At 37.5% G+C, this 24,950-nt stretch overlaps 1 protein-coding gene across 3 annotated transcripts in view; it reads left to right on the forward strand.

Moving 5' to 3' along the window:
• CNBD1 (cyclic nucleotide binding domain containing 1) overlaps positions 1-24,950 on the forward strand; it is a 442,802-nt gene that overhangs the window by 105,464 nt on the left and 312,388 nt on the right. For all 3 annotated transcript variants that reach the window (XM_058668395.1, XM_058668394.1, XM_058668393.1), the window contains one exon: positions 10,280-10,352. Coding sequence is in view for 2 of the 3 variants with exons in the window: in XM_058668394.1 (XP_058524377.1) it covers positions 10,280-10,352 (73 nt within the window). In the remaining variant the exon portion in view is untranslated. The remainder of the gene's footprint in view (positions 1-10,279; positions 10,353-24,950) is intronic.

The following is a 24,950-nucleotide window of genomic DNA, read 5'->3' on the forward strand; positions in this document are numbered from 1 at the left end:
ATTTCAATAAGTAAATAGCTTGGCATTTTAATTTAAATGTGCTGAATTTAAGGATAAATTCAGAGAAAATGAACATATTTATGATTGAATCTTCCTACTCAGGAACTAATATTTACAATAGCCAATGTTTCTACTTTTAGTTAATATAAGAATCCTTTTCTGCCATTAAAGAATTGTCCTTGGATAATTTCTCTTTTAATTTCCATTTTTAGTGATATATGTAAAGTACATTTTCTATCTACAGTATTTATTATTTGAAAATATACCAGATTTTTTAAAGAGTGTTTGAGGCAAATACAACTTTTTAAACATTTATTTATTTATTTATTTATCTATTTATTTATAATCTTACTTAGTTGATTAGGGTACAAAGGGTCAAGGGCTACAGAAAAGTGGGTAATACCATTGTTTTTCACACTAATATCATCGGGTTTTTTCCCCCTGTGTCTGGGATCAGGGGAGAAAAAAGGGAAAAGCGCCACCCAGCCTCCCACCCATCCCAGGTCCCCTATGTGAGGCGCGCTCCGAGGGTCTTGCTCAAGCAGTTTTGATAGTTCCACAGCTCTGAATTGCTGCCAATCTCGCTGTTTGAATCTGATGAAAGCTATTCAGAATCTACTGGCTGACATAGTCTCTTCATGGTTGGGGTTCTGAGATCAGCAGTTCAGTTGGAGGGATCTCCAAAGAAACTTCATCTGAGATGATCCCAAACCTGATTGTTGTATGAGTTTGCCAGTACAGGGTCCGGCAGCGTCTGTCGCCCCAATCAGCTTATGCACATGCTGGTCATTGAAGTTGCTGGGTCAGTTCCATTTCCAGCCAACACCAAGAACTGGAATGGGCTGAAAGCCAGCAATGAGGGCAGGCCCATGGAACCACCAGTACACACAAGACCTGGCATAGGGAGAGATTCTGAAGGAAGAGCTTGGGAAACTCCTTTGTCAGAACACAGTCCCTAAAGGTGAGCACAAGAACCATGATAAGGAGCAACCCAGACCAGGCCAGAGGAAGATACCCACCATCATAATATGGCATAGGTGGGGGGCAGACCAGGCTGAACCTGTTCACATCAACCGCTGACAAATCTGAGTGCCAGCACAGAGTGTGGGTCACGCCAGCTTCAGTCGCAACACATACCAGTGCACATTAAGGAAAGCCAAGGTGAGGTGAGCCATACCAGATGTGGTTGCAGTGCCCAAACAGCACATGTGAGAACCAGGAGGGAGAAGGCAAAGCCAGCAGGGGAATGTGGGCTCCCGTGATGGACAACCACTCCCACTGGAGAGCATGAGTTGGGATGGGGGCAGACCAGACCAGGCAGGGCTACAACACCTGTGGGCCTCATGTGAGCTAGATTAGGGAAGGGCCTAATCTAGATTGGGCTGACTGTTCCAACCGGTGCAAATTAGAGTGCGTGAGGGTTGGTTGGGCTTTGCAGGAGCATCAGATGGTAGAAGCTGGCACTGGGGGCTAACTCTGTTAGATTAAATGTCAGAACCAGCTGGAGAGTGCATAATCCAGAAGTTGGAGTGGCCTAGGCGGGAGATAGTGGGCACCTCTCTCGTGGATTACCACTCCCACTGGACAGTACAAAAACCAGGACGGGGCAGAGGTGGCTAGACAGAAAGGTACCCTCCAGTATGTGTGTGTGCTGGATAGTAGGGTTGGTTGGGTTGAACTCTGCTTCAATCCCATTGACAAGTATGAGAGCTAAATGGGATATGGGACAGACCGAACAAGCTGTGGTACATACTGGCATGCATGGAAACCAGGGTAGGGGGCAGGCCTGGTGGGGGTTATGGGGAGTCGCCCCAACTAAGCTGCAGCCTCCATGGTTTGTGTGAGGACCTAGTATGAAGCGGGTAGGATTGAGCTGGACTGCAACATTTATTTATTTTTATTGGAAACTCAGATATACAGAGAGGAGAGACAGAGAAGAAGATCTTCCAATGATTCACTCCTCAAGCAGCTGCAATGGCCAGAACTATATTGACCCAAAGCCAGGAGCCTGGAGCTTCCTCTTGGTATTTCACATGGGTGCAGGTTCCCAAGGCTTTGGGCCATCCTCAACTGCATTACCAGGCCACGAACACAAAGGCTACTGCACTGGGCCCGCCTTTGGCAGCTTTAACATCTCTTTTTTATCTCATCTACAGTTGGCATATATGCCTACACTCTTTTACTACCTAATGTTATTAGGATGTGAACTACCAAATATATAGTTATTACTTTATTAACATGGACTTGTTTACTTGCAAGACAGTATTATTGTCTGCTGGTTCATTTTCCAAATGGATGTCAGAATCATGGCTGGATCATGTTGGAGCCAGGAGCTAGAAACTCTAGGTTTCCCTCATGGGTGGCAAGGATCCAAGGTTATTTTGACCATTATCAGCTGCTTTTCCAGATTTATTTGCAGGAAGTAAGATGGAAAGTCAAGCGGTTAGACTCCAGTCAGTGGTTACATGGAATGCTGGGGTCACAGGCAGTGGGTTAGCTTGCTGTATGTACCACAGTGTTGGCACTTTGTACTCACAACCACTCAATTGAATTTTGTGTTCAATTGTAAACGTTCAGTATTAGAATCCATGATTTAATAAATTATTTGTATCTCAGGCCCAGCACGGTGGCCTAGTGGCTAAAGTTCTCATCTTGAATGCACCAGGATCCCATGTGGGTGCTGGTTCTAATCCTGGCGGTCCTGCCTCCCATCCAGCTCTCTGCTTGTAGCCTGGGAAAGCAGTCCAGGATGGCTCAAAGCCTTGGGACAGTGCACCATGTGGGGCACCTGGAAGAGGTTCTTGGCTCCTGGCTTCAGATTGGCACAGCTCCAGCTGTTGAGGCCACTTGGGGAATAAATTAGCAGAAGGAAGATCTTCCTCTCTGTCTCTCCTTCTCTCTGTATATCTGACTTTCTATCAAAAATAAATCATAATAATTATTTGTATCTTGACAATAAGATGCTGAATATTGTCTATACTTACAATGTCATGATACATTATGGACTTGTTACTGTTTGTAAAGGACAATACTGTTGCTATAATATAGGGGGAAACCGGTAGGGAGAGGGAATGGGGTAGAATGATGGGGAAATTCCTTAATCTATAGCATTGTATCATGAAAAGTAAAAATTAAATATATACATTTTTTTCTCTTATATATATTATTTCTCTTTCTCTGCCTTTCAAATATATATATGTTATATAGTGTATTATATATCACTATGTTTTATAAATACAAATATATATTTTTGTAATATATGATATATATATATACAAATATAAAGAAATAAATATATATTTGAAAGGCAGAGATAGAGAAAGAGAGAGAGAGTTATTCCATCTGCTGGCTCACTCCTCAAATTGCCACAGTGACCAAGAGTAGGTCAGGCATTTTGGATGTGGTGTCTTCTAGCTCTGAAATTTTTTTTCCTGCCTCACTCTTTCTATTACTGAATCTTTCCATTGAATTTTAATTTGTAAAAGTGAATTATTCATTTCCTTAAGATTTATTTATTTTTATTGGAAAGGCAGATCAGATTTACGGAGAGAATGAGAGTTAGAAAGAATGATCTTCATCCATTTGTTCACTTTCCAAATAGCTGTTATGGCCAGAGCTGAGCTGATCTGAAGCCAGAAGCCTGGAACCTCTTCTGGGTCTCCCACGCAGATTCAGGGTCCCAGGCCACTAGCAGGGAGCTGGTTGGGAAGTGAAGCAGCTGGTACGTGAACTGGCACCCATATACTTTATATGGTGAAGATTTAGACAATGAGCTATCGCACCAGGCCCAAATTTTTCATTTCTAATATTTCAGTTTGACTGTTTCAATGTTGCTATTTTCTGTTTAATGTATTTCTTAAGTTCCTTGAACTCTGGTTTCTGCTTCTTACTGTTTTTGAAGAGATTTATAAGGATTATTATTATTATTTAAATTCTTTCTCTGGAAGTTCCTAGTTGTCTTCATCAGCTAATTCTCAGTTGACGTAGTCTTGATGCTTTGTTGGGGAGGTCTTGCTAACATCATTCATGGTGCTTTGGCTTTGGCAATTGCAACTCAGTTCAGATTAGTAAGTTTTTCTCAGGGCTGATTTTTTATCTGTTTCATTCACTTATCTGCTGATCCTGTTCAGTGCCTGATTTTCCATTTGTGTCACTTGTACCACTCCTTCCACGAGTTTCAGTTCTGGGCTTCCATCCTGCACTTCAGGTGTAGCCTCTGCAGGCAGGGCACCTGAATGGCTCTCCCCCGCTCTGTGATCCCATCTTATGGCCACTCCATGGTCTGCTCAGACTTTTTCTCAGCTCAAAATTACTGCAGTTCTCATTGACTTTAGTTGGTATCTCGGGGCTGTCAGTGGTGCCTGTCACTGTTGGTGGTACATAGATATTTTTTCCTCTTCTCACCAGAGCCTGCTAACAAGTAATTCTTGGACAATCTGATCCTTTTTTGAATGGAACCTTTTGTATTCCAAGTTAATATTATTTTCCTGATGGGATCAGTGAAATGCATTTAGCTGGCATTGGGGCTCTCCCTAGGCTTAGCACATGCACAACTCACTGTTATCCCCAGGGTTTTGCTGCAGTACTGAAAATGGTGCCTGCTGTGTTACCTGATGTGCTGGAAGCCTGGACTGTGAAATCCACCTTGTTTCCTCACCTTTCTGCAAGAGCTGTGCCTCCCTGCTGCTGCCCATGTTGGAGTAAAAAATTTAGCAGGGCCCACAATTCTATAGCTTGATTTACCTCCTGCCTTTCTGGTGACCTCCCTTTTCCGCTTGATCACCAGTGGAGCTCTGGCCACGACAAGGCTGTTCACTGCAGCATTGCTCTGCTGTGTTTGCTATTCGCCCATTTCCATGGGTAGCCAGCTATCTTTTTGTTGTTGGCATGCCCGCTCCTATTTCTCAGGGTCACACCCTCTCTGCTTTCTTCCACTCATCCTTCTCTGTCCATTTTATCATGTCCTCACTCTATTCTGCCATCTTACTGTCCCCTCATCTTCACATTCTAATATGGAATAGCTATTTTGTTTCTTTAGGGGAGTTATCATGTCCTCCAGGTTTTTGTTTTTCTGTGTTTCTACATTTACTTTTAGGCAGTTGCGGAAAGGTCCATTGGTTTTGTTTCCTGATGGTTTTTATCCATAAACTATGCCTTTGTGACTTGCTGGAGTGATTCTTCCTTCAGACATCTAGAGTTACATTCAGGGTGAAGCTCTGGCCAGTGCTCAGTGTGCAATGCGAGTTCAGGTTGACATACACATTGAGCATGGGAGAACTTGTTTGTCAGTGGGTCAGGGGTGGAGTGATCAAAACTCATATTGGAACCACCACCTGATCTTGCCTGTTTCATGGTTTTCAATGCCCAGGGTTAGCCCACTATGGCTGCAACCTTCATCTGTGCCATCACATGAACTATACAGAGGAACTTGTGCTATTATTGTGAGCACAGAATCCTGCTGTACCACTCAGGTAGTAGGACCACTTAATCTCTGATGTCAGACTTGTTGAAGGTCCTGAGACCCAGCTACACATCATACCCTACTGTGCAGTCCAGGGTTTGTTCTCAGGACTCCCACATTCACCAGCAACTGAAGAGCCAGTGCACATTGTCTTCCCTTTGGGAGCACAGAGGTGTTACTGGGGCCGTCTGCTTCTGAGTGCTCCATCTTGGGAATTTGCAGCTCCGTACCTGTATAAGGGTGAGGGATATGTTTGCCTGCTTTGCAATGGATGTGCAGCTCCCTGTAAAATTGCTAGTACAGACTCAAAATCAGTGGGTAGTGAGTATTTGTCCCTTTTTAAATTTAAGATTTTATTTTATTTTTATTGGAAAATCAGATATTACAGAGAGAAGGAGTTGCAGAGAGAAAGATCTGTTCGCTGATTCACTCCCTAAGTGGCCTCAATGGCTGGAGTTGAGCTGATCCAAAGTTAGGAGCCAGGAGCTTCTTCTGTGTCTCTCATGTGGGCTGCAGGGTCACAGGCTTTGGGCCATCCTCTACTGCTTTGCCAGGCCACAAGCAGGGAGCTGGATGGGAAGTGAAGCAGCTGGTATGTGAACTGGCACCCATATGGGATCCCAGTGATGCAAGGCAAGGACTTTAGGCCATTGGGCTACCGCACTGGGCCCATTTTTGTCCACTTAAAAAATTTCTAATTCACACATGCAGATGTTGACGTGTAGTACAGCCACAGCCTATTTTCACTGACCTTTGGTTGGTATTATTGTTTGGAAGGTGTGGTCCTTCCTGTGAGGGTGGTGGGGAAGGTAAGGATCCTTACCCTCATGACAATTTGTGCACATTTTACCTCCTACTCTGTCTCTACTCGGTCTGAAATGATCCATGAATTCTGTGTCAGGCAATGTTTCATGTGGCACTGATTTTTTTCCTTGGTGCATAAAAGACCACTGTATCTCCCCTGACTACAAAATGTTTCTGACTTTTTCCTAACCAGGATGCTTAGGTGGGTCATAGCAGAAATGTGACCCTTCCCTAGGGTGATATGGATACCCCGTCTCCCACTCTAGTGTTATTTCAAGCTACAAGTCAGTGTTGGCCACAAGATTCTATGTCATAAAATATTGCCGTGGAGCCTGGCTGTGATGGTCTTCCGCTACTTCACACTGCACGTTGTACTTTGCTCTGTCCCACCTTGCTCTGCACTTGGCAGTCTCCTGTTGCACTTGATTGAGGAGCCTTATCCTGCTCCCCACCCTGTAATTGCTGTGTTCATCCTTATCCAAGGCATCTCTTCTCTATCCCCATTGCTTCCTCTGCAGGTTCCCGGAAACCAGCCCCTGGGAATCCGGTTCCTCATTTTCTCCTCCATAAGCTCTGCCTGGTCAGAGATGCAAGACTTTTTCTTGTCCAACCATCTTGGTATCCCTCCTAATTACCTTTTTAATTACATAATGGATCTCTAGTTGAGTATTAAGTGTGAAACTATTCTACCATAGCAGTTTCTAATCCCTCTTCACAGTTACCCATATTAAACCCTTGATTTTACGCTCTTAGAGGATTAATCCCCTTCCTCTCTCAGAAGCCTGGCAAGGGGATAAACATGAAGGGAAAATAAGAGTGGAAAACAAATATAAATCTTATACTCCTTTGAAACTCTTTTGGGTTTATCCTTGTATTAAATTTGATCACTAGGAAAGCTCAACATCCAGTCTTTATGATGTTACAATTGGTATTTTCTTTTTTAGTAAATCTACTTTGAAAGTCAGGATTCACTGTATGCTGAACATTCTGCCTAAATCCTTGTAACAAATATTGATCAGAACTGAGAGTGAAGAAATACTTTGATGAACTAAACTGATGTAGTAACCAATGAGGGCTAGCTGGTCTACTTTTTTTTGGGGGGGGGTTACTTGGTTCTTCCAAGCCTTATAGTTTTCTTGGCCTCAATACCTGTAGTTTTTGTCAGGTAACTTGATTCTTAGACAAAGAAGTAAAGTAGTATTTTGATTTTTTTATATATGTATATATTTTTAAAGATTTATTTATTTTTATTGGAAAGGCAGATATACAGATAGGAGGAGAGACAGAGAGGAAGATCTGTCTGTGAATCACTCCCCAAGTGGCCACAATGGCCAAAGCTGCGCTGATCCAAAGTCAGGAGCCTGGATCCTCTTCTGAGTCTCCCACACAGGTACAGGGTCCCAAGGCTTTGGACCATCCTCAGCTGCTTTCCCAGGCTACAAGCAGGCAGCTGGGGATGGGAAGCCGGGCCGCCAAGATTAGAACCGGTGCCCATATGGGGTCTTGGTGCATGCAAGGTGAGGACTTTAACCACTAGGCTACCGTGCCTGGCCCTGATTTTTTATATTTTTAGTAGCAATTTCTAGTCTTTGATCTATTTTGTGATTCTTTTGCAAGCTTCTTTAACTGAAAGATGAAAGACACTTACTTTTTAAAAGTGCCCTTTTTATTTTTGATTAACATATAATAATTGTTCATATTTATGAAATACAAATGAATAATTCAAGACCAGAATACAACATACATGGACCAAATCGGGGTAATTAGTATTCCCGACTGATTGTGTATTGATTGGAATCTTCAAGCTCGTCCACTCTTGTTGTTCTTTAACTATGTAGTGGGTTCTTGTGAACTGCAGTCATTATGTGAATGTTTTGTTGTACTGTAGCGATGACACTGCATGGAGCCTCTACTTCTTAGTGTCTGATAATTGTTCTACTGTCAGAGCGTTTTCCGCTTTGTCATATAAGAGAGAACATGATGTATCTTTTTTGCCCGACTTATTTTAATGTCCTATTAAATGTCTTCCATTTTCATCCATTTTGCTGTGAATCATACAATTTTGTCTTCTTAATGGCTGAATATTCTGGTGTATACACACACCACATTTTCTTTATTACCACATAGATGTGTAAGGCGGTGCCTTCAGGTAAGAATGCCTACAGTGTTCATCGCTTTCCAAATCTCTGGTACCACCTCCCTTTTTGTATCCAAAACGTGTACCAGAGCTGCTGTTAACCCTGTTCTTGAAATACATTAGCCAAACGAAACATACACAACATAGAGGACCCTTCCTGCTCTGTGTGTTTAAAAATGTGCCATCTATATATAAACTAAATTGAAATGTCAATGAAGTAGTCACAGGATGTGGTTAAGAACTTGCATTTTTTTTTTAATATATTGGTTACTCAATACCATGTCAATTAATTCCATAATGCTGTAAATTGTTGGTGATGTTATGTTGTGGCTTTTAATTGATCGGGATGCTATTCTGCCAGCTCTGCCTTCAGACCAGAGATGGTCTCCCCAAGAAACTGTTGAATTTAACTGGACAATAAGATGCTGGACTCTATGCTTGGTATACGCTTGCAATGAAAGAGTCTTGACTGGATTTGAACTGTAATACTTCAACAAGGTGGAGGAATCCACCATAGGGGGAGGGCACGGGGAGGGGTTGCGGATATCCCAGAGCCTATGAAACTGTGTCACGTAATGCAGTGTAATTAATAAAAATATATATATAAATAAAAAATAAAAATGTGCCATCTTAACATTTCATAAGATTTTTGAGCATTCTTATAGTGAACTATTTTAAATATCCAAGCAATAATGGGCTCATTCAAGATAAATTATTTCTTATGATTATAAAAAGTTTTGTTTTTTCAAGTCTTAATCCAATTATGGGTGGAAATGTCTAAGTCATGTAATCATTGGTTGGAAGTTTATTAAAGATGAAGATTATGTGGACAGTAATCAGTTTGCTGCTTAAATATTCTTTATTCGTATTTAAATTCCATGTTTGGAGAGTGAAATTGTTGCTAATTGTAGTTCACCAAAAATTTATGATAGGGAAAATTTTAATTGGAGAATCTGAATTTAAAGTGGATGCATTTGAACCTGTCAAATTATTCCAATGCTTTATAACTAGAATATGGTCAATGGATCTGTTTTGAAAATCTGAGAGGTAAAATAAGCCACTTACTTTTCTCGGTAACTTTTCACTAGGGAACGGGAGAATAGTCACAAGTTAGCACTTAATGTTGCTTTTGGTTCGCAACGTTTCCAATCACACTATGTTTTCTTAAATAACCTGAGGTCTGAGACGCGAGTGCCCCTCATTGCAAAGATGGTCACATGCAGCTCTTGGCTTTCCTTTCTGCCACATTTCAAGGGTATCAGCTCATTATTAGACTGACGGAGAAGCAAAATTAGTTTGCCTCTTGGCGATGATTACTGTCTTTTTTTTTTTTTCTGTTTTGGTACCTTTTTTGATTTTTTAAATTTTGGGGAGAGAGAAAAAAACTGATTGTAGCTATTTGGAGGGGTTTTGAAAGTGGTTAAGAAAGGTAGGGGACTATGTGGGGCTAAATCAGAGAAAGAATTTGGAGGTAGAGGGGAAAGAAAAAGTGAAAGGAGAGGGAATACAATCAAATATCAGCCATACTTTTTGAATTCTGGTGTTCATGAGAAAAGTTTAACGTACAAAATGGATTGGGTGTAAATTTTTCTTACTTTCATAATCATACCATAAGACACCTGAAAACCTATGCATTTACTGGAGTAAAAGAAAAAAAGGTCAGAGCAAACTTGGAATCAGCAAAAAAACATCAAATTCTTTCCTCGTTTTAACCACTCTATTCAATTATGCCTGTGTATAAAACAAAGACTGCTAATACCTTGCCTCTGTATTCCCTGAATTCTCTATGATGAATGTTTGCAATTAAATTCTATTTACACACTTGGTTAATAAGGTTACAGAAAATCACACACATTTTTAATTGATTTTTCTCGCAGGTTTGAAAGTGTCTAAACACATTGATTATGGTCAGCTGAATGCGCTATGCCACATTAGAGGGCTACACCACAGGTAGGATAATCATGCATTTCTTTTTGTTGTTCAAATGATTGTGAATACATTTGTTTTATAGATAAAGTTATCAAGCATTGCTGAGTCTCATAGCTACCTGATTCAGCATACGTTGAAACATTTGAAAACCTGGAGGTAATTTCTCCAGACTGAGAGAGCAGACTATATATGTCATATTTTAAGGAAACAGTTTTGCAGGAAACAATGCTAACTTATCTCTGCATGGGCCTTTCCTAGTACTTAAAAAGCAGTCATCAGGTGAAAGAGGCTTAACTAGTTGAAAACACAAATACATGTCAGGGAAGTACACGGGGAACGTCCACTTGGAATACACTAGAGCTGGAGAAACTAGGAAATGTCACTGTTGGAAGCTCACTGTCCCCAGGACGGCTCTAACGCACGAAGACTTAATTTAAAAAAGCTATTAGCTATTCTTGCCTACTTTTACCACAAGTTGGATTTTTGTAATTTTCCCTTTTTTCTTAAACCTGGCTATAATTTCTTTCAGCAGAAGAATCTTGAGAAAGTGACTTTGAGTTACCGATGTTTCTCTGTGCTTGAACACCTGACCAGGTTACACCTTCTTAACACTTGAAAATATCTCCATGTTTCTGTCTGCCTTCCCATGTTTTCTCTCCAAGAAAGGGAAGTGGGTGTTTGATATTTGAAGTTGACCAAGATTGACAATTTTCTGTGTCTTGCCTGTGCCCCTTTACCCCAGTGCCTTTCAGTGTAAAGTGTTAAATTCATGCATCTTGAAGTCAGGTCGTCCGATTTGAATCCTGGTTCCATTATTTACTTCTTGTCTGAACTTAGGTTACTTAATGGCTCCTTGCCTCAGTCTTCCCATTTCAAAAATGGGGAACAGTATTATTCCTTCCCAAGGGCTAGCAGGATGATTAAACGAGCTGATGCTTGCAATCAGTATCTGCACATGGAGTTCTAGAAGTGTGGCTTATTTTCTGTATTGCTGTTACTCAGAAAAAGCAACTAAAAGTAAATTGTGCATTGATCGCTTTGCTAACACAAAGGCAACTGTTGAAGTCTTCTAGAACTACAGAAGTATTTTATCCATTTTATTTTTACTCTCTGGCCCAGACGGATTTATTTTCAACACATTTCTGGAACATTTTTTTTTTCCTTTAGTAAGTGATCTTAATAAGAAGAACTATAAACTCTGTCATTCCTCCTCTATTAAATAATAATCTCTCCCTGCTAGTCTCTCATCTGTAAATCACCTGGACCAGGCCCAGTCTGTTCGTCTCATTTCCTCAGTTAGCTCTCCTTTTCATTGTGCATTCTCCCAGGGTTTTGCTACTGATTTCCTGAATTTGTTCTCTAGGAAGACGAGTTTTAGGAATTTATGTCATTTTAGAAAAAGGTTTTAAGCTTACAAACATGAAAGGTGATGTGAAAACAAATGCTAACAGAGAGAGAGAATAAAACAGATTTTAATGAAAAATTAGCAATTCAGTTCTCTCTATTACTCTGTTACCTCTATTCTCTCCTCTATTACTCTATTACAGGGTATTGAGTAACCAATATGTTAAAAAAAAATTCAAGTTCTTAACCACATCCTGTGACTACTTCTTTGACATTTCAATCTTAGTTTATATATAGATTATTTTAGCTATTCTACCAGAAACGCCTACACTGAAATTATGTATGTCCTTCAGAATTACAAAGTTCTCAAATTATTTCAATGAAGTGGGAAAATAATGGAAAATGTATTCCTCCATATTTGTTCTTTATGTTAAAAATGACCAATAAAATTAATTTTCCTCTGTAATAGAAAAAGGACGGTTGAAAATTAATTTAGGGTTCTAAATTATTCAAAAAATATTAATCCTAAGTCTGAGAAAAGGTGCTCCATCAGAGAAATACTTGAATTGTTACTGTTACTTACACCATTGCTTGAATTGAAAGAACTAGTATCTGAAAAGAATGCACCAAAACATTAGTTTTTAAAAAGATTTACTTATTTTTCATTGGAAAGGTAGATTTACAGAGAGAATGAGAAACAGAGAAAACTGGCTGCAATAGGGCATATCTGGATCTGCTCTGTACAGAGCTAAGCCATTTGAAAAAGAGGCTGATTGAACTTCCCCAGTTTGTAGTCATTTTATTTATTTTTCTTGGTTAATGGCTTTGGCTAAATCGTCAGGTTTCTTTCCATTGAGTGGTATGCTGGCTGTGAGGTTGTCATTTATTTCTTTGATTACATAGAGAAATTTTCCTTCTATATATAATTTTCATAAGGATTTAATCATAAAAAGATGTTATATTTTTTTCAAATTTTATACACATCCATTGAGCTAATCTTTTGATTTTTAATCTCTGTTTGGTGATATGAGGTATTGCATTTGTGGATTTGTCTATATTGAACCATTATAGCAGGGCAGGGATAATTGTCTCTTGGTCCTGGGGAACGGACTGTCTGGTTTGTTGGTATTGCTTCATTAGTATTTTGGTGAAGTGTTTGGTGTCTATGTTCATCAGGGATATTGATCTCACGTTCCCTTTCTTTATTGCATCTTTTTATAATTTTGGGGTTCAGGCAAGGCTGGCCTCATAGAAGCAACTTGGAAGTATTCTTTTCCTTTCAATTTCTTAGTTAGACAATAGTTAGAATTGGTTTTTCTTGAAAAATTTGGTAGAATTTGGTGGTGAAACTTAGGCTTCATGACTTTTTTTGTTTGTTTTTATTTAGAAGGTTCTTTGTCTTAATTATTGGTCTATTTAAGTCTTCTGTCTTTATGATTTAAGATTTCTTCATAAAAATCTTCATTTTTATAGATTGTTTATTTTTAGATTATCTTTCTTTTAGAGGTTTCAATTTGCTGGAGTGTAGCTTTGAAGTGATTCTTGGTAAATTATCTGTGGAGTTTATTGTTATGTCTCCTTGTTCATACTCAAGTTTGTTTTTCTTTTCTTTGGGGGGAGGCTACTTGGGGCAATGCTATATTCTTTTTGTTTTACTAAAACACATATGTTCAACTTAATGAATGTTTGTATATTTTTGTTTTAATTTTATTTATTTTTCTTTGTTTTTCATCATTTCTTTCCTATTACTGGGGTTTGTTCTTGTGTTCCTATCTTGAGTTGCATTGTTTGAGTATCTATTTATTGTTGCTCTGATTTCTTGTTAAAGGTACTAATTGCTGCCAACGTTTCTCTTCTTGATTTTTTTTCTGTAACCCATAAAGTTTGATATGTTATTATCTTTATTCATGATAAGAAATTTTAAAAATTCTGTTTCGATTTCTTCAGTGGCCCATTGTATTCAGGAATGTATTATTCAGTCTCTATGTATTTACACATTTCCTAGAGTTTAAGTTGTTGAGATTCAGCTTTATTCCATTGTGGTTAGAAAAATACATGGTGCAAGTTTACATTTTCTTTGTTTGGTTTGGTGAGATTTGTTTGAAGGTATAGCATTGTTTTATTCTAGAGGAAGTTCCATAAACTGATGAAAAGCATGTTTATTCCATAGCTGGGAATGAAATATTCTACAGATAAGTTGGATCGAATAGCCCATAATGTGGACTGCCTACGTTGTTGCTTTCTAATTTTACTGTCCAGTTGATCCGTCCTTTGATAAAAGTTTGGTGCTGATAACATTAGGCTCATACACATGTAGTAATTAGCTTCCTGCTGATCTGATTCCTTAATCATTACATAAGGTCTTTCTTTGTCACTTTTAACAATTTTTGTTATGTTTTGTTTTCCCAATATTAGGATGGTTATTCCTGCCAGTTTTTGCCTTCTAGTAGCATGGAATATGGGTACTGCACTTCTGTTCTTCTAGTAACTGCAAGTGGTATGTGGGCTGCAGTAGGTTTTCTTCACCTTAGGACCATAGCATTCATTCCTGCTGGTTGCTAACTGCCTTTCTCCAAGACAGTGTTGTCCCCTCATTGACCAGTGTTTTATCCACTCGGCAAAACATTCACTTGTATCCTGGGATTTTGATCAAAGCTGAAAGAAACACATTGAAAAACAAAGCAGAAGTAATAGAACTTTGTATATCATAATCCTAGGATGCAAGTCTTTCTTTTTCTGTATTAAAATATATTTAATTATAAATGAGGAAAAATTTTGGGTATTTCATGTGCATAGCTTTAAAAGCATATCTCCTGCCTCCCTCTCCTTCACTCCTTTTCTGGATATTTTTCCTAATTTTCAAAATGGCATACTTTCATTTTTTTATAATCTTGAGCTTAACTCTACACTGAATAAAAAAATTCAACAGGTAGTAAGTAGAAAGATTGTTTTTTTTTTTAGTAGATTAAAAGTTTCATGAGGCAAATTTGGTTTAATTTTTCTGCTGCTTACTATTCCCTGAATTCAGCACAGAGTTTGGTCTTTCTAATGATATTCTATATTGCAATCTGTAGAAATAAATAGTTCTCCATTTTCCTCAATCATTTTCTTCCCCTACCTGTTCTCACCCCTTCTTTTTTTTCTTCTTTCAAAAAGAAACAATGAAATAAAAAAAGCTCTCATCTGTAAATTCAGTGTAAATATTTACAACAGCCAAGTGTAAGCGAGGTTTAATCTGAAGCAATGAATGCAGTGCAAGTCTCCCAAAAGAGTGGCAGAAATTGAATTATTTAAACTATTACTGCTAGTGTCTGAAATGACAAAAGCCAGAAGCAGGAATGGAACCCATTTACTGTGGTATCAGGTGTATTTGTTTTTTAACTAAGGGACCAGCTCCCTAAATATCTTCTTTAGACTTGAAAAATATTTATGAATTTTCTACCTAGAACAGTTCTGAGTCTGTGTGCACGTGTGCATGCATGTGATTTTTGATATGATGTATAGAGTGAATAATTTTCTAAAAATTTTAGTTATAAATTACAGGTGTATTCATGAGGTATGAAATATGATTAAATCAAACTTATTAAAATGCGAATTTTTTGGCATTTTATGTGGCAAAACATTTGGAAATTTTATCTTAGCTAGTTTGAAATATACAATATGCCATTATTAGCTGTCATCCCCATTTTCTTCAGTGAAAATTAAAATGATATCAGGCAAAAACTATTCGCTAGTTATAAAAGTTTGCACATCCAAATTAATTTTTAAATTCCATTTTCCATGAACATTTTAAAATGATTTATTTATTTATTTGAAAATCAAAGTCACAGAATTAGAGGGAGAGGCACCAAAAGATAAAAGGATCCATCTTCTATATATTGGTTTTTCTACCCTATAGCACCTGTAATTGCCAGGGCTGGGCCCTGCTAAATCTAGGAACCAGGAACTTCCTCTGGGTCTCCCACAAGTGTACATGGATGCAACTACTTGGGAGATCTTACATTGATTTCCAAGGTACATTGGGAAAGAGCTGGATTGGAAGTGGAACAACTAGGATTTGAACTGGAGTTTTTTTTAGATGCTGGGGTTGCAGACAATGGTTTAATTCACTGTTCCACATCAGTAGCACAATTTTTGAACATTTTGAAATAACCTTTCATGTACCCAAAACCTATTCTAACTGAAACTTTGTGCCCTTTGCTCTGTGTCTCCCCGTTACCTCACTTCCTTACTATACCCTCATGCCCCAATCCTTTGGTATTTGCCAATTGTTGTTAATAAACTCTAAATGTTTCTTAAAAAGTACAGCAATTAACATTTTGAAAAGATAGCAAATATTAGAGTATGGGGAAAGGGGAGTCTTGTATTCAGTTGATGAGCATCTATATTATAGACACTCTGAAAAACATTAGGAAGGTTTCCAAAGAAATTAAAAATAGAGCTACCAAATGATATAGAAGTTCATTTTCTGGGGGTAGATTTAAATGCAAAATGAAATCAGCATCCCCTAAAGATACCTGTATTCTCACTTCTATCATAGCATTTATAATAGTCAAGGTATGCAAATGATTAAAATGTCCATCAGCAGATTCATGGATAGAGAAAATTTGATACATGTAACAAGATCCTGCAATATTTCAATATGGGTAAACCTGAAAAATATTCTGCAAAGTATAATAAATGTGATACAGAAAAAATATATTAAATTATCTCATCATGGAATCTAAAAAACCTGATAATTGCACTATATTGCAATATAGAACAAAACAGCACTTATTTGAGTTGGGGTGGGGAAAGAGGGTGTATGTTGATCAGATCATATTAAATAGTATACATACAGGGAAAACACTAAAGATGCCACACACAAATTATTTTTAATGTTTTGGGAGTTATGCTAAATGATTCAATTTTCAGCTGTTCATCTCACAAAAACAAACAGAAGGTTGCTTCACTACAGTAACCTTCTATTCATAGTATCTACAATGTCACACTGTACATTCTAAAGATGCTTAATAAAAATAAAATATTCTAAAATAATAAACATACCACAGTCATTTTAAATTTGTTTTTATAGATTTTTTCTGATTATTCCTGATATCTTTTTATTGATCATCATTGTAACTCCATCCTTCACTTCCATAAAAATCACCTATATACAAATTCTGCAGTCTATTTCTAATATGGATTGATAGACTTTGAGAATGTAAACCTGATGTGGGTTATTATTTTTTGTTGGCTTCTATTTATATTTCTTGCTTCTGTAGATGATCTTTCAGTGAAAAATTTGTTAATTCTTGTCATGTTTCAGTATGTGGTCTAAATTGTGTATGATTTCCCCCCAAAAGAATTTCTGTACATCTCTTCTTCCTAGAGTCACAACACACTGGGGTTACTATCACTTCCTCCAAGGGTTTTTCTCCAAGCCACCTCACTCCCCACCTTATTTCCAGGTCAAAGCTCATGTTCTTTCCAGCAACAATCCTTTTCATCTGTCACCATTCTCAGAATGCCCCCCTCTTTGTCTATTGCTCACTTCTCAAGTGTCCACTCACTGACCCCTCTCTTATGCAATGTAGTGATCCTTGGACACTTTGATTGCCTCTTGTAAGACTAGAAAGGAACTGGAAAGTTTTTCTGTAGTATATGTGTAGCAATAGGATTTTTCAGAGAATGAAGAGGTCTTCTGTAGTGTCTCTGAAGAATTTCCTTTTTATTTCTTTTTCTCTCTCCTTCCTTCTTTTCTTTTCTTTTCTTTCTTTCTTTCTTTCTTTCTTTCTTTCTTAATTTCTAAATTTCTAAATTTCTCTTTCTTTCTTTTTGTACTTTGCAATATATGTGCTTATAAGGCCTAACATTTGACACTACAGGATAATTGATAATGTGTAACAGATATTCCTTCTCTAATATTTTTGTTCCTACAATGAAAAATTTCCTTAGAGTCAATCTTCAGGTCTTTATGAAGAAGTGCCATGGTTGCCCTCTTCTAGTCTTAGCATCATTAAATATGATAGGACACCATGGATATGCATTGTTACAAATACACTAGTTGTTGACTTAAATTTTTTTGTTTTTGTTTTTGTTGTTGTCCTTAGAAGTTATTTTTCATCTAAAGTGAAGTTTATATCTCCCATATTAAATGCAATTTTCATTGGTTATGAAAATATTATTTATTCTTTAGTTAGATTTGTATCAATAGTTACTATTTTTACTTGCTTAAAATAAACAGTGAACCAGAGATTTTGCATTTATTATTTCTAGCTGCTATAACAATCCTAAACGTAGGTAGTGCTTTTATATGGATAAGTAAAGCAGATGTTTAAATACTTTGTTTAAGTCATAGCTTCAGTTGTGTCTGAAAATACTGATTCTCAAAGGAACAAGAACTTCAGTTATTTCAGGCAGACCAAATGTCAACAAAATTTTAGACTGACTTTTAAATTCACATCTTTACTGTTCACTTTGGCTAAACAGATCTAATTTTTCTGCTGAAACAATGAAAATTAATTTGGGATAAAGTATAATTTACTAACTGCAATAGAATACACAGCTTCTTTGTAAAAGTCTAATTTGAAGACATGAATTCTTTAGTTGAGATTTCTTTTTATATATAAAAATTTGATCAAATGAATTCATAAAGATTTACAATTCTGAACATGCTAAAACTGAGTATGAAAGGTACTATATAGTGTGACATTCCAGGTAGTCCTGAAAAAAAATTCCTGTTGAATAATTTTGTTTAGATAGGCTTAATGTTAAATACATTGAGATTGTTACAAATCACTTTTCATATAGTTATGAAATGATGATAATCATTTTCAATGTATAGCATATACAATGTATATTGAACTTCAAAAAGTCCATGTAAGATGAGCTTATGAGATATTATATATGAATTTATATATTTTTGTGCCAAGGAGACTTGCCTTTTAATTCTGTGTTCCTGTAAACTGCATATATTCAGCTTAATTCAAATAAAATTACATCTTCCTACTTCATTATACAAGAGTAACATTCATATTTCTTTGTTTCTCCAGTTTAATGCATAGAACTGCATTGATTCTAAGATGAGGGAAACATTCCTTAAGGGGTTGAATTAACTTTTTTTTGAGTTATCTTAGATTTTTAAGGATCATTAAATTTAAAATTAAAAATGTAAATTGCCTCAGGGCAAGAACATATATATAATTAATCACCGGGTATTTTATTAAAAGCTAATCCTGTTCTAAAATCTGTGAGAATTGAAAGGGAGGCAGAAGAAATATTATGTTAATTAGAAAGTTTCTAGTTGTTTGGGATATACCCTAAATCTTAGTAGCCTTAATTAACAGAATTTTTTTTCTTATCACATACCATAAAAGGAAAATCTTTTGATTGACAGGCGATTTTTCTTCTTTAGGAGCTCAGGCTTCCAATCAGTTTTTATATTCCTATCTTTATTATATGACTTGTAAGACCACTCTGCCCCTCTGTCTCAAGCTGGAAGAAAAGATATTGAGAATCTGCTGTGGAAATATTTTTGGTGGAACACTGCTCCAGCCAGCAGAGCCAGTAACGTGGACAGGGAGAGGGTCTGGGGATGAAGCACCAACAGGAGACCAGTGATGGTGGAAGTCTCTGCGAAGTCTCACTTTATTGCTCCTTCCCCTCTCTTTATGTACTCTTCCCCCCATCCTCATTTAGCAGGATATTGGATACAGATGTGTCCAATTAGTCCAGGTGTTTTTTAGCCACAAACTCACTTCCTGTTCCTGCCCAGGCTAACAGCACTAATCAACTCCTTAGCCCTTAGAACACAGTGGGAAAGAGCACATTCCTTCTACCCTGTTTTATTCCACTGGTTAAAATCCAGTCCTGGGCCTGCCGCAATCGCTTAGTGATTAAATCCTAATGCTGCATGTACCAACATCCCATTTATGAGCACCAGTTCATGTCCTGGCTGCTCTGTTTCCCATCCAGCTCCCTGCTTCTTGCCTGGAAAAGCAATTGAGGATGGCCCAAAGCCTTGAGCCCCTGCAACTACATGGGAAATCTGGAAGAAGCTCCTGGATTCTGGCTTTGGATCAGCCCAGTTCTGGCAATTGCTGCCATTTGATGAGTAAACCAGTGGATGGCAGATTTTTCTCTCTGTGCCTCATTCTTCTGTAAATCTGACTTTCTAATAAAAATAAATAAATAAATAAATAAATAAATAAATAAATAAATAAAACCTAGTCATATAATAGGCAAGCATTTATTCCAGATCAAAGATGTGCCAGTTATTGGCTTTTTCCTAACTTTGTAACATGCCATTCCTTCTTTCTTATTCTAGAGGATTGTGCCAATGCTGGGAAATAGAAGAACTCTACTTTTGCAGGAATGGGAACTAGCTTCTCTAGGTTGTATAAACTTAAAGTTTATACACAATTTTTATCCGTAACATGATTCATATTCAATTAATAAGAGCGATTTCAGTGTTAGGCCTTTAGCCTGTCAATTAAGATGTCTCTGTCCCATATCAATGTATCTAGATTCAATTTCTGGCTTTGGCTCCAGATCCAGTTTCTTGCTCATGAAGTCCCTGAGGAAGATGACTCAAATAATTCAGGTTTTTCAGCTCATCTAGAGAACTGGATTGTGTCCTTGCCTGCCAGTGTTTGTTTTGATTGCCTTGTTCGTGGTAGACTTTGGGAGGTGAGCCAGCAGATTAGAACTAAGTCTGTCATGTTTTGCTCTCACTCACTGATTGTTGTCCTTCCATGTCTGCCTCTAAAATTAATCAGTCCTTTCCATGTCTAACAATGCCCATGTACAGAAATTTTGCTGTGCCAAAGTGCATTTTCCTCTGGCGGGTCCCAGGCCACTAGCAGGGACCTGGATGGGGGCACGGAACTAGACTGTATTTCTCAACATCCGTTGTGATTAACTAACACCAAATATAGTAGTATTGAGGATTAGGGCTTCATCATGAATTTTTGGGAGCACAGTTTAGTTCCTACTAGTTAACCAGTATATAAATATTTTTAAAAATTCTGTAAGATCTTACTAACTCAGACTTCCATTAATGAGAAAAGTGAGCTGAAGAGCAGGATTGTGCAGGTATGCTCTGTTCAATTAACTAAAATTTCACCTTTTTTAAACCTGCTTGGCCAGTACAAGCATTTAACTTTGGAATTCCTGAGTAGAAAGCATTCTGCAAGGGCTCTTAAACTATGCTGAGTGAAACTACAGAGTTTGGATATTTCTTGAATTCATCTGTTGTGGAAATTGAATTTCAGTGTTTCAATATTATTTTCTTTGAAGTTAAACTATAGTAAAATGGAGGAATCCTTGCCTGTAGGTGGCCCCGGGACCTAAATGTTAGCAGATTCCAGTAAGAAGAGGAATGAAAATAATAATAATAATAATAATAATAACACTCTGTGCAATGTGTGCCACTTACAGTCTGCAATTTAAAGTCACACATCTTGTCTCCCTAATCTTGGGTCCTGCTGAAACTATGAGTGGGAGAAAGGCTGAGCAGATAATGGTGTGACCTCATATAGAACCACAAAGGGCAGAGGCTGGTGACAGCAGTCCTGGCTGTGGAGGCCAAGGCAGAAGCATTGCATGGGAGTCCACATCTCAAACTCAAACTGGAGGGAGCAGAAAGATGCAAATCCAGAGCTGGGCACTGAACAGGATCAGTAAAGTTGAACTATAGATTTTTGAATGACACAGCTTAAAAGCTTCCGCCAAGGAGAAGAATCCACTAAACAGCATGCAATGGGCAAGGACAGAATAAGAGAGATAGGCACAATGCTTTCCTCACAAAGGAGTAAAAATCTGTGGCAACCTCAGAGTTTTTGAAAGAAGACACTAAGCAATTGTGGGATAAGCAATTTAAAAAAGTTAAAAAGTTCATATAAAACAAGTTGCACATACAGGAGTTCAAGGAATTTAAGAAAAATAAAGGAAATCACAAAGGAAAGGAAATAGCAACATTGAAACAAAATCAAGCTTATTCAATGAAAATGAAGAATGCAATGCAGTAAATTAAAAATCCAATGAAAAGCAAGACTTTCAGGATGGGAAGACTCCACATACAAAAATGCTAAAACAGTCAAAAACCTGGAAGAGGACCTGAATAAAGCTAAGATAGCCATCCAGGAATTCAGTGATATCATCAAAAGTCTAAATGTTAGGATTATGGGTGTTCCTGAGGGTGTAGAAAGAGACGCTAGGCTAAAAGACAAGCTTGTATTAGGTGAAATAATAAATGAGAACTTCTATAACATGGAGAAAGGGAAAACCAAATATAGTAAGGGCAGACAACCTCAAATTGCTTTAACTAGAAGCAATCCTTGATGTGACAAGATAATCAAAACTCTTTGGTGGAATATAACACTTAATGAGAAAGGTCAATGGACATAGAAGAAACCCAGTCAGACTCACAAGTGAAATCAAATAGGAAATAAAAGAATTGTTTCAAATGAACTGAGCCATCAACACAATATGTGAAACTTGTGGTGCACAATCAAGGCAGGGCTAAGAGGATAGTTCATTGCCGTTAGTGCCTATAACAAGAAACTAGAAAGATACCAAGTAAGTAAGATAACCGTATATCTGAAGGAGCTAGAAAAACAAAGGAAGAATAATCCCTAAGTTAACAGAAAAAAAGTAATAACCAAAATAAGGAAGTAATAAACAAGAAGCCAAAGCTCAACATATAAGATCAACAAATCAAAGAGCTTGGACTTTTAAATTCAACAAAACCGGTTCCTCAGTAGGCCAACTAATCAAAAAAAAAAAAAGTGTAGGGGAGAAGATATGCATCAATGAAATCAGAGAAGAAAATAAAGCATAACAACAGATAAACTGGATATAAATAGAATAATCAGGAAATGGTATAAGCAACTATATGCCAACAAATCAGAAGTCCTAGAAGAAATGGATAAATTTTTGGATGCATGCAGTCTGGAATCATGAGACAATTAATAGTCAATAACCAGGACAGAGATTACATCAGTAACTAAATTCCTGCCAACCAACCAACCAACCAACCAATTAACCAAACATAAACAAAATCCTGGACCAGAAGGCTTCGCTACTAAATTTTACACTACTAAATTCTTCCAAGTTCATCTTGGAAACTCATTCTCCAATCCTCCACAGGCTATTCCAATTAGTAGAAAGGGAGGCAATCCTTCCAAATTTTTTCTATGAAGACAACATCACCTTAAAATAAAGCCTGATGGTGACACAACAGAGAAAGAGAACTACAGACTGATATCCATAATAAACATAGCTGTAAAAATTCTCAGTATGCAAGCCAATAGAACAGTACATCAGACAGATCCCTCTACTAGTGCATGTGAGATTTATCTCTGTCATGCAGGGATTGTTTAACATATGCACATCAATAAATGTGATACACCACATCAATAAACTGAAGAATTAAAACCATATGATCATCTCAGTAGATGCAGAGAAGACATTTGATGAAATCTAACACCATGTCATGCTAAAAATCTTAAACAGGATAGGAATATTCTACTACACAAAATAATCTGCAAAAACCTAACCCAGGCATCATACTAAATTAGACTGAAAGCTTTTCACGAAGATCTGGAACTAGACAAGATTGTCTGCTTTCATCATTGCTACTCAACTTACTATTGAAAGTCCACAATAGAGTTATTAGGCAAGAAACATAAATGAAAGTAAATAAAATTGCAACTGATGAATTTGAATTATCACTATTCACAGACAACATGATTCTCTACATAGGAGAACCGAAAGATTCCATCGAGAGACTATTGAACTCTTAAGGAGAGTTTGGAAGGGTAGTGGGATACAGAATCAATGAACATAAAATTGATGGTCACAGTAAGAGAAAGAACTTCTAATTTCAGTTCCCTTCAAAATAGTGGAGAAGAGTTTTAAACATCTTGGAATAGACTAAACCAACAATGATAAAAATGATAAGACTTTAGTAAAATTATAACAATATCTTATATAAAAACATTAGTGAACAGTATTAAAAATGAAAAAGATGAAAATATTTTAAGATGGAGAAACTTACAATTTTCCTGGATCAGCAGGATCAACATCATCATCCAATTTTCCATTATACAGGAACTAACATGCAGATTCAATGCAATGCCAGTCAAAATCCCAACATCATTCTTCTCAGAGATGATATAAAAGTTCACCTGGAAGCACAAGAGAAAATGAATATCCAAAGCTATCCTGAAGAGTAAAAATCAAAGATATGTTACATGGCAGTGGTGAGACAGTCTGGTACTGGTACAGAAACAGAGGAAAATCGATGGAAGAGAATAGAAATCCCATAGCTGAGCCCACATATGTACAGCCAATTAATCTTCAACAAAATAACTGAAAATAATCCAGAGAAATGGTTGGTCTTTTAACTAATGTTGCTGGGATAATTGGATAGCAGCCTACAAAAAAGTAAAACACAAGTCCCCCAAATATCACCTTATATAAAAATCCCCTCTAAATGGATCAAGAACCTAAATCTCCACCCAAAACCATAAAACTATTAGAAGAAAACATAGGAAGCACTCTCTAAGATATAGGAATTGGGAAAGACTTGTTAGAAAAGCCAGCAAAAGAATAGACAGTCAAAGCAAAAATAACAGATGAGACGACATTAAACAAAGAAACTTCAGTACAGCAAAGGCAGTGGCCAACAAAGTGAAGAAGCAACCAACACCATGGGAGAAAATCTTTTCACACTGTGCAACCAACAGGAGACTAATAGGATTTACAAAGTGTTTCAGAAACTCAAGGACAGCAGAACAAATGAAGATGTAAAGAAATTGGTGAAGGAAATGTGCAGGCATTTTTCAAAAGAACAAATTCAAATGGATAGTAAGTATGAAACAATACTCAGGCTCCCCAGCTGTCAGGGAAATGCAGATATGAGGTTTCACCTAATTCCAGTGAGATTACCCTATACTCAGAACTGTACTATCAACACCTGCCGGCATGGATGTGTGGAGAAAGTTACCCTACTTCACCACTGGTACCATTGGTGGGCATGTAGGCTAGTACAAACACTATTTGAGTCAGTATGGAGAGTGGCAAGTGAACTGAAACTTGATCTGTTGTATGACCTAGCTATCCCACTTCAGGGAATATATCCAAAAGAAATGAAATCTACATATGAGAGAATGATCTGTGCTTCTATAATTATAGCAGTGGAATCTACAATAGCAAAGACATGGAAACAGCCCAGATGCCCATCCAAAGAGAAGTGGATAATGAAGGTGTGGTACATCTACTGTATGGAAT

The sequence above is a fragment of the Ochotona princeps genome, chromosome 9 (genome assembly GCF_030435755.1).
Source record: "Ochotona princeps isolate mOchPri1 chromosome 9, mOchPri1.hap1, whole genome shotgun sequence".
Lineage (NCBI taxonomy): Eukaryota > Metazoa > Chordata > Mammalia > Lagomorpha > Ochotonidae > Ochotona > Ochotona princeps.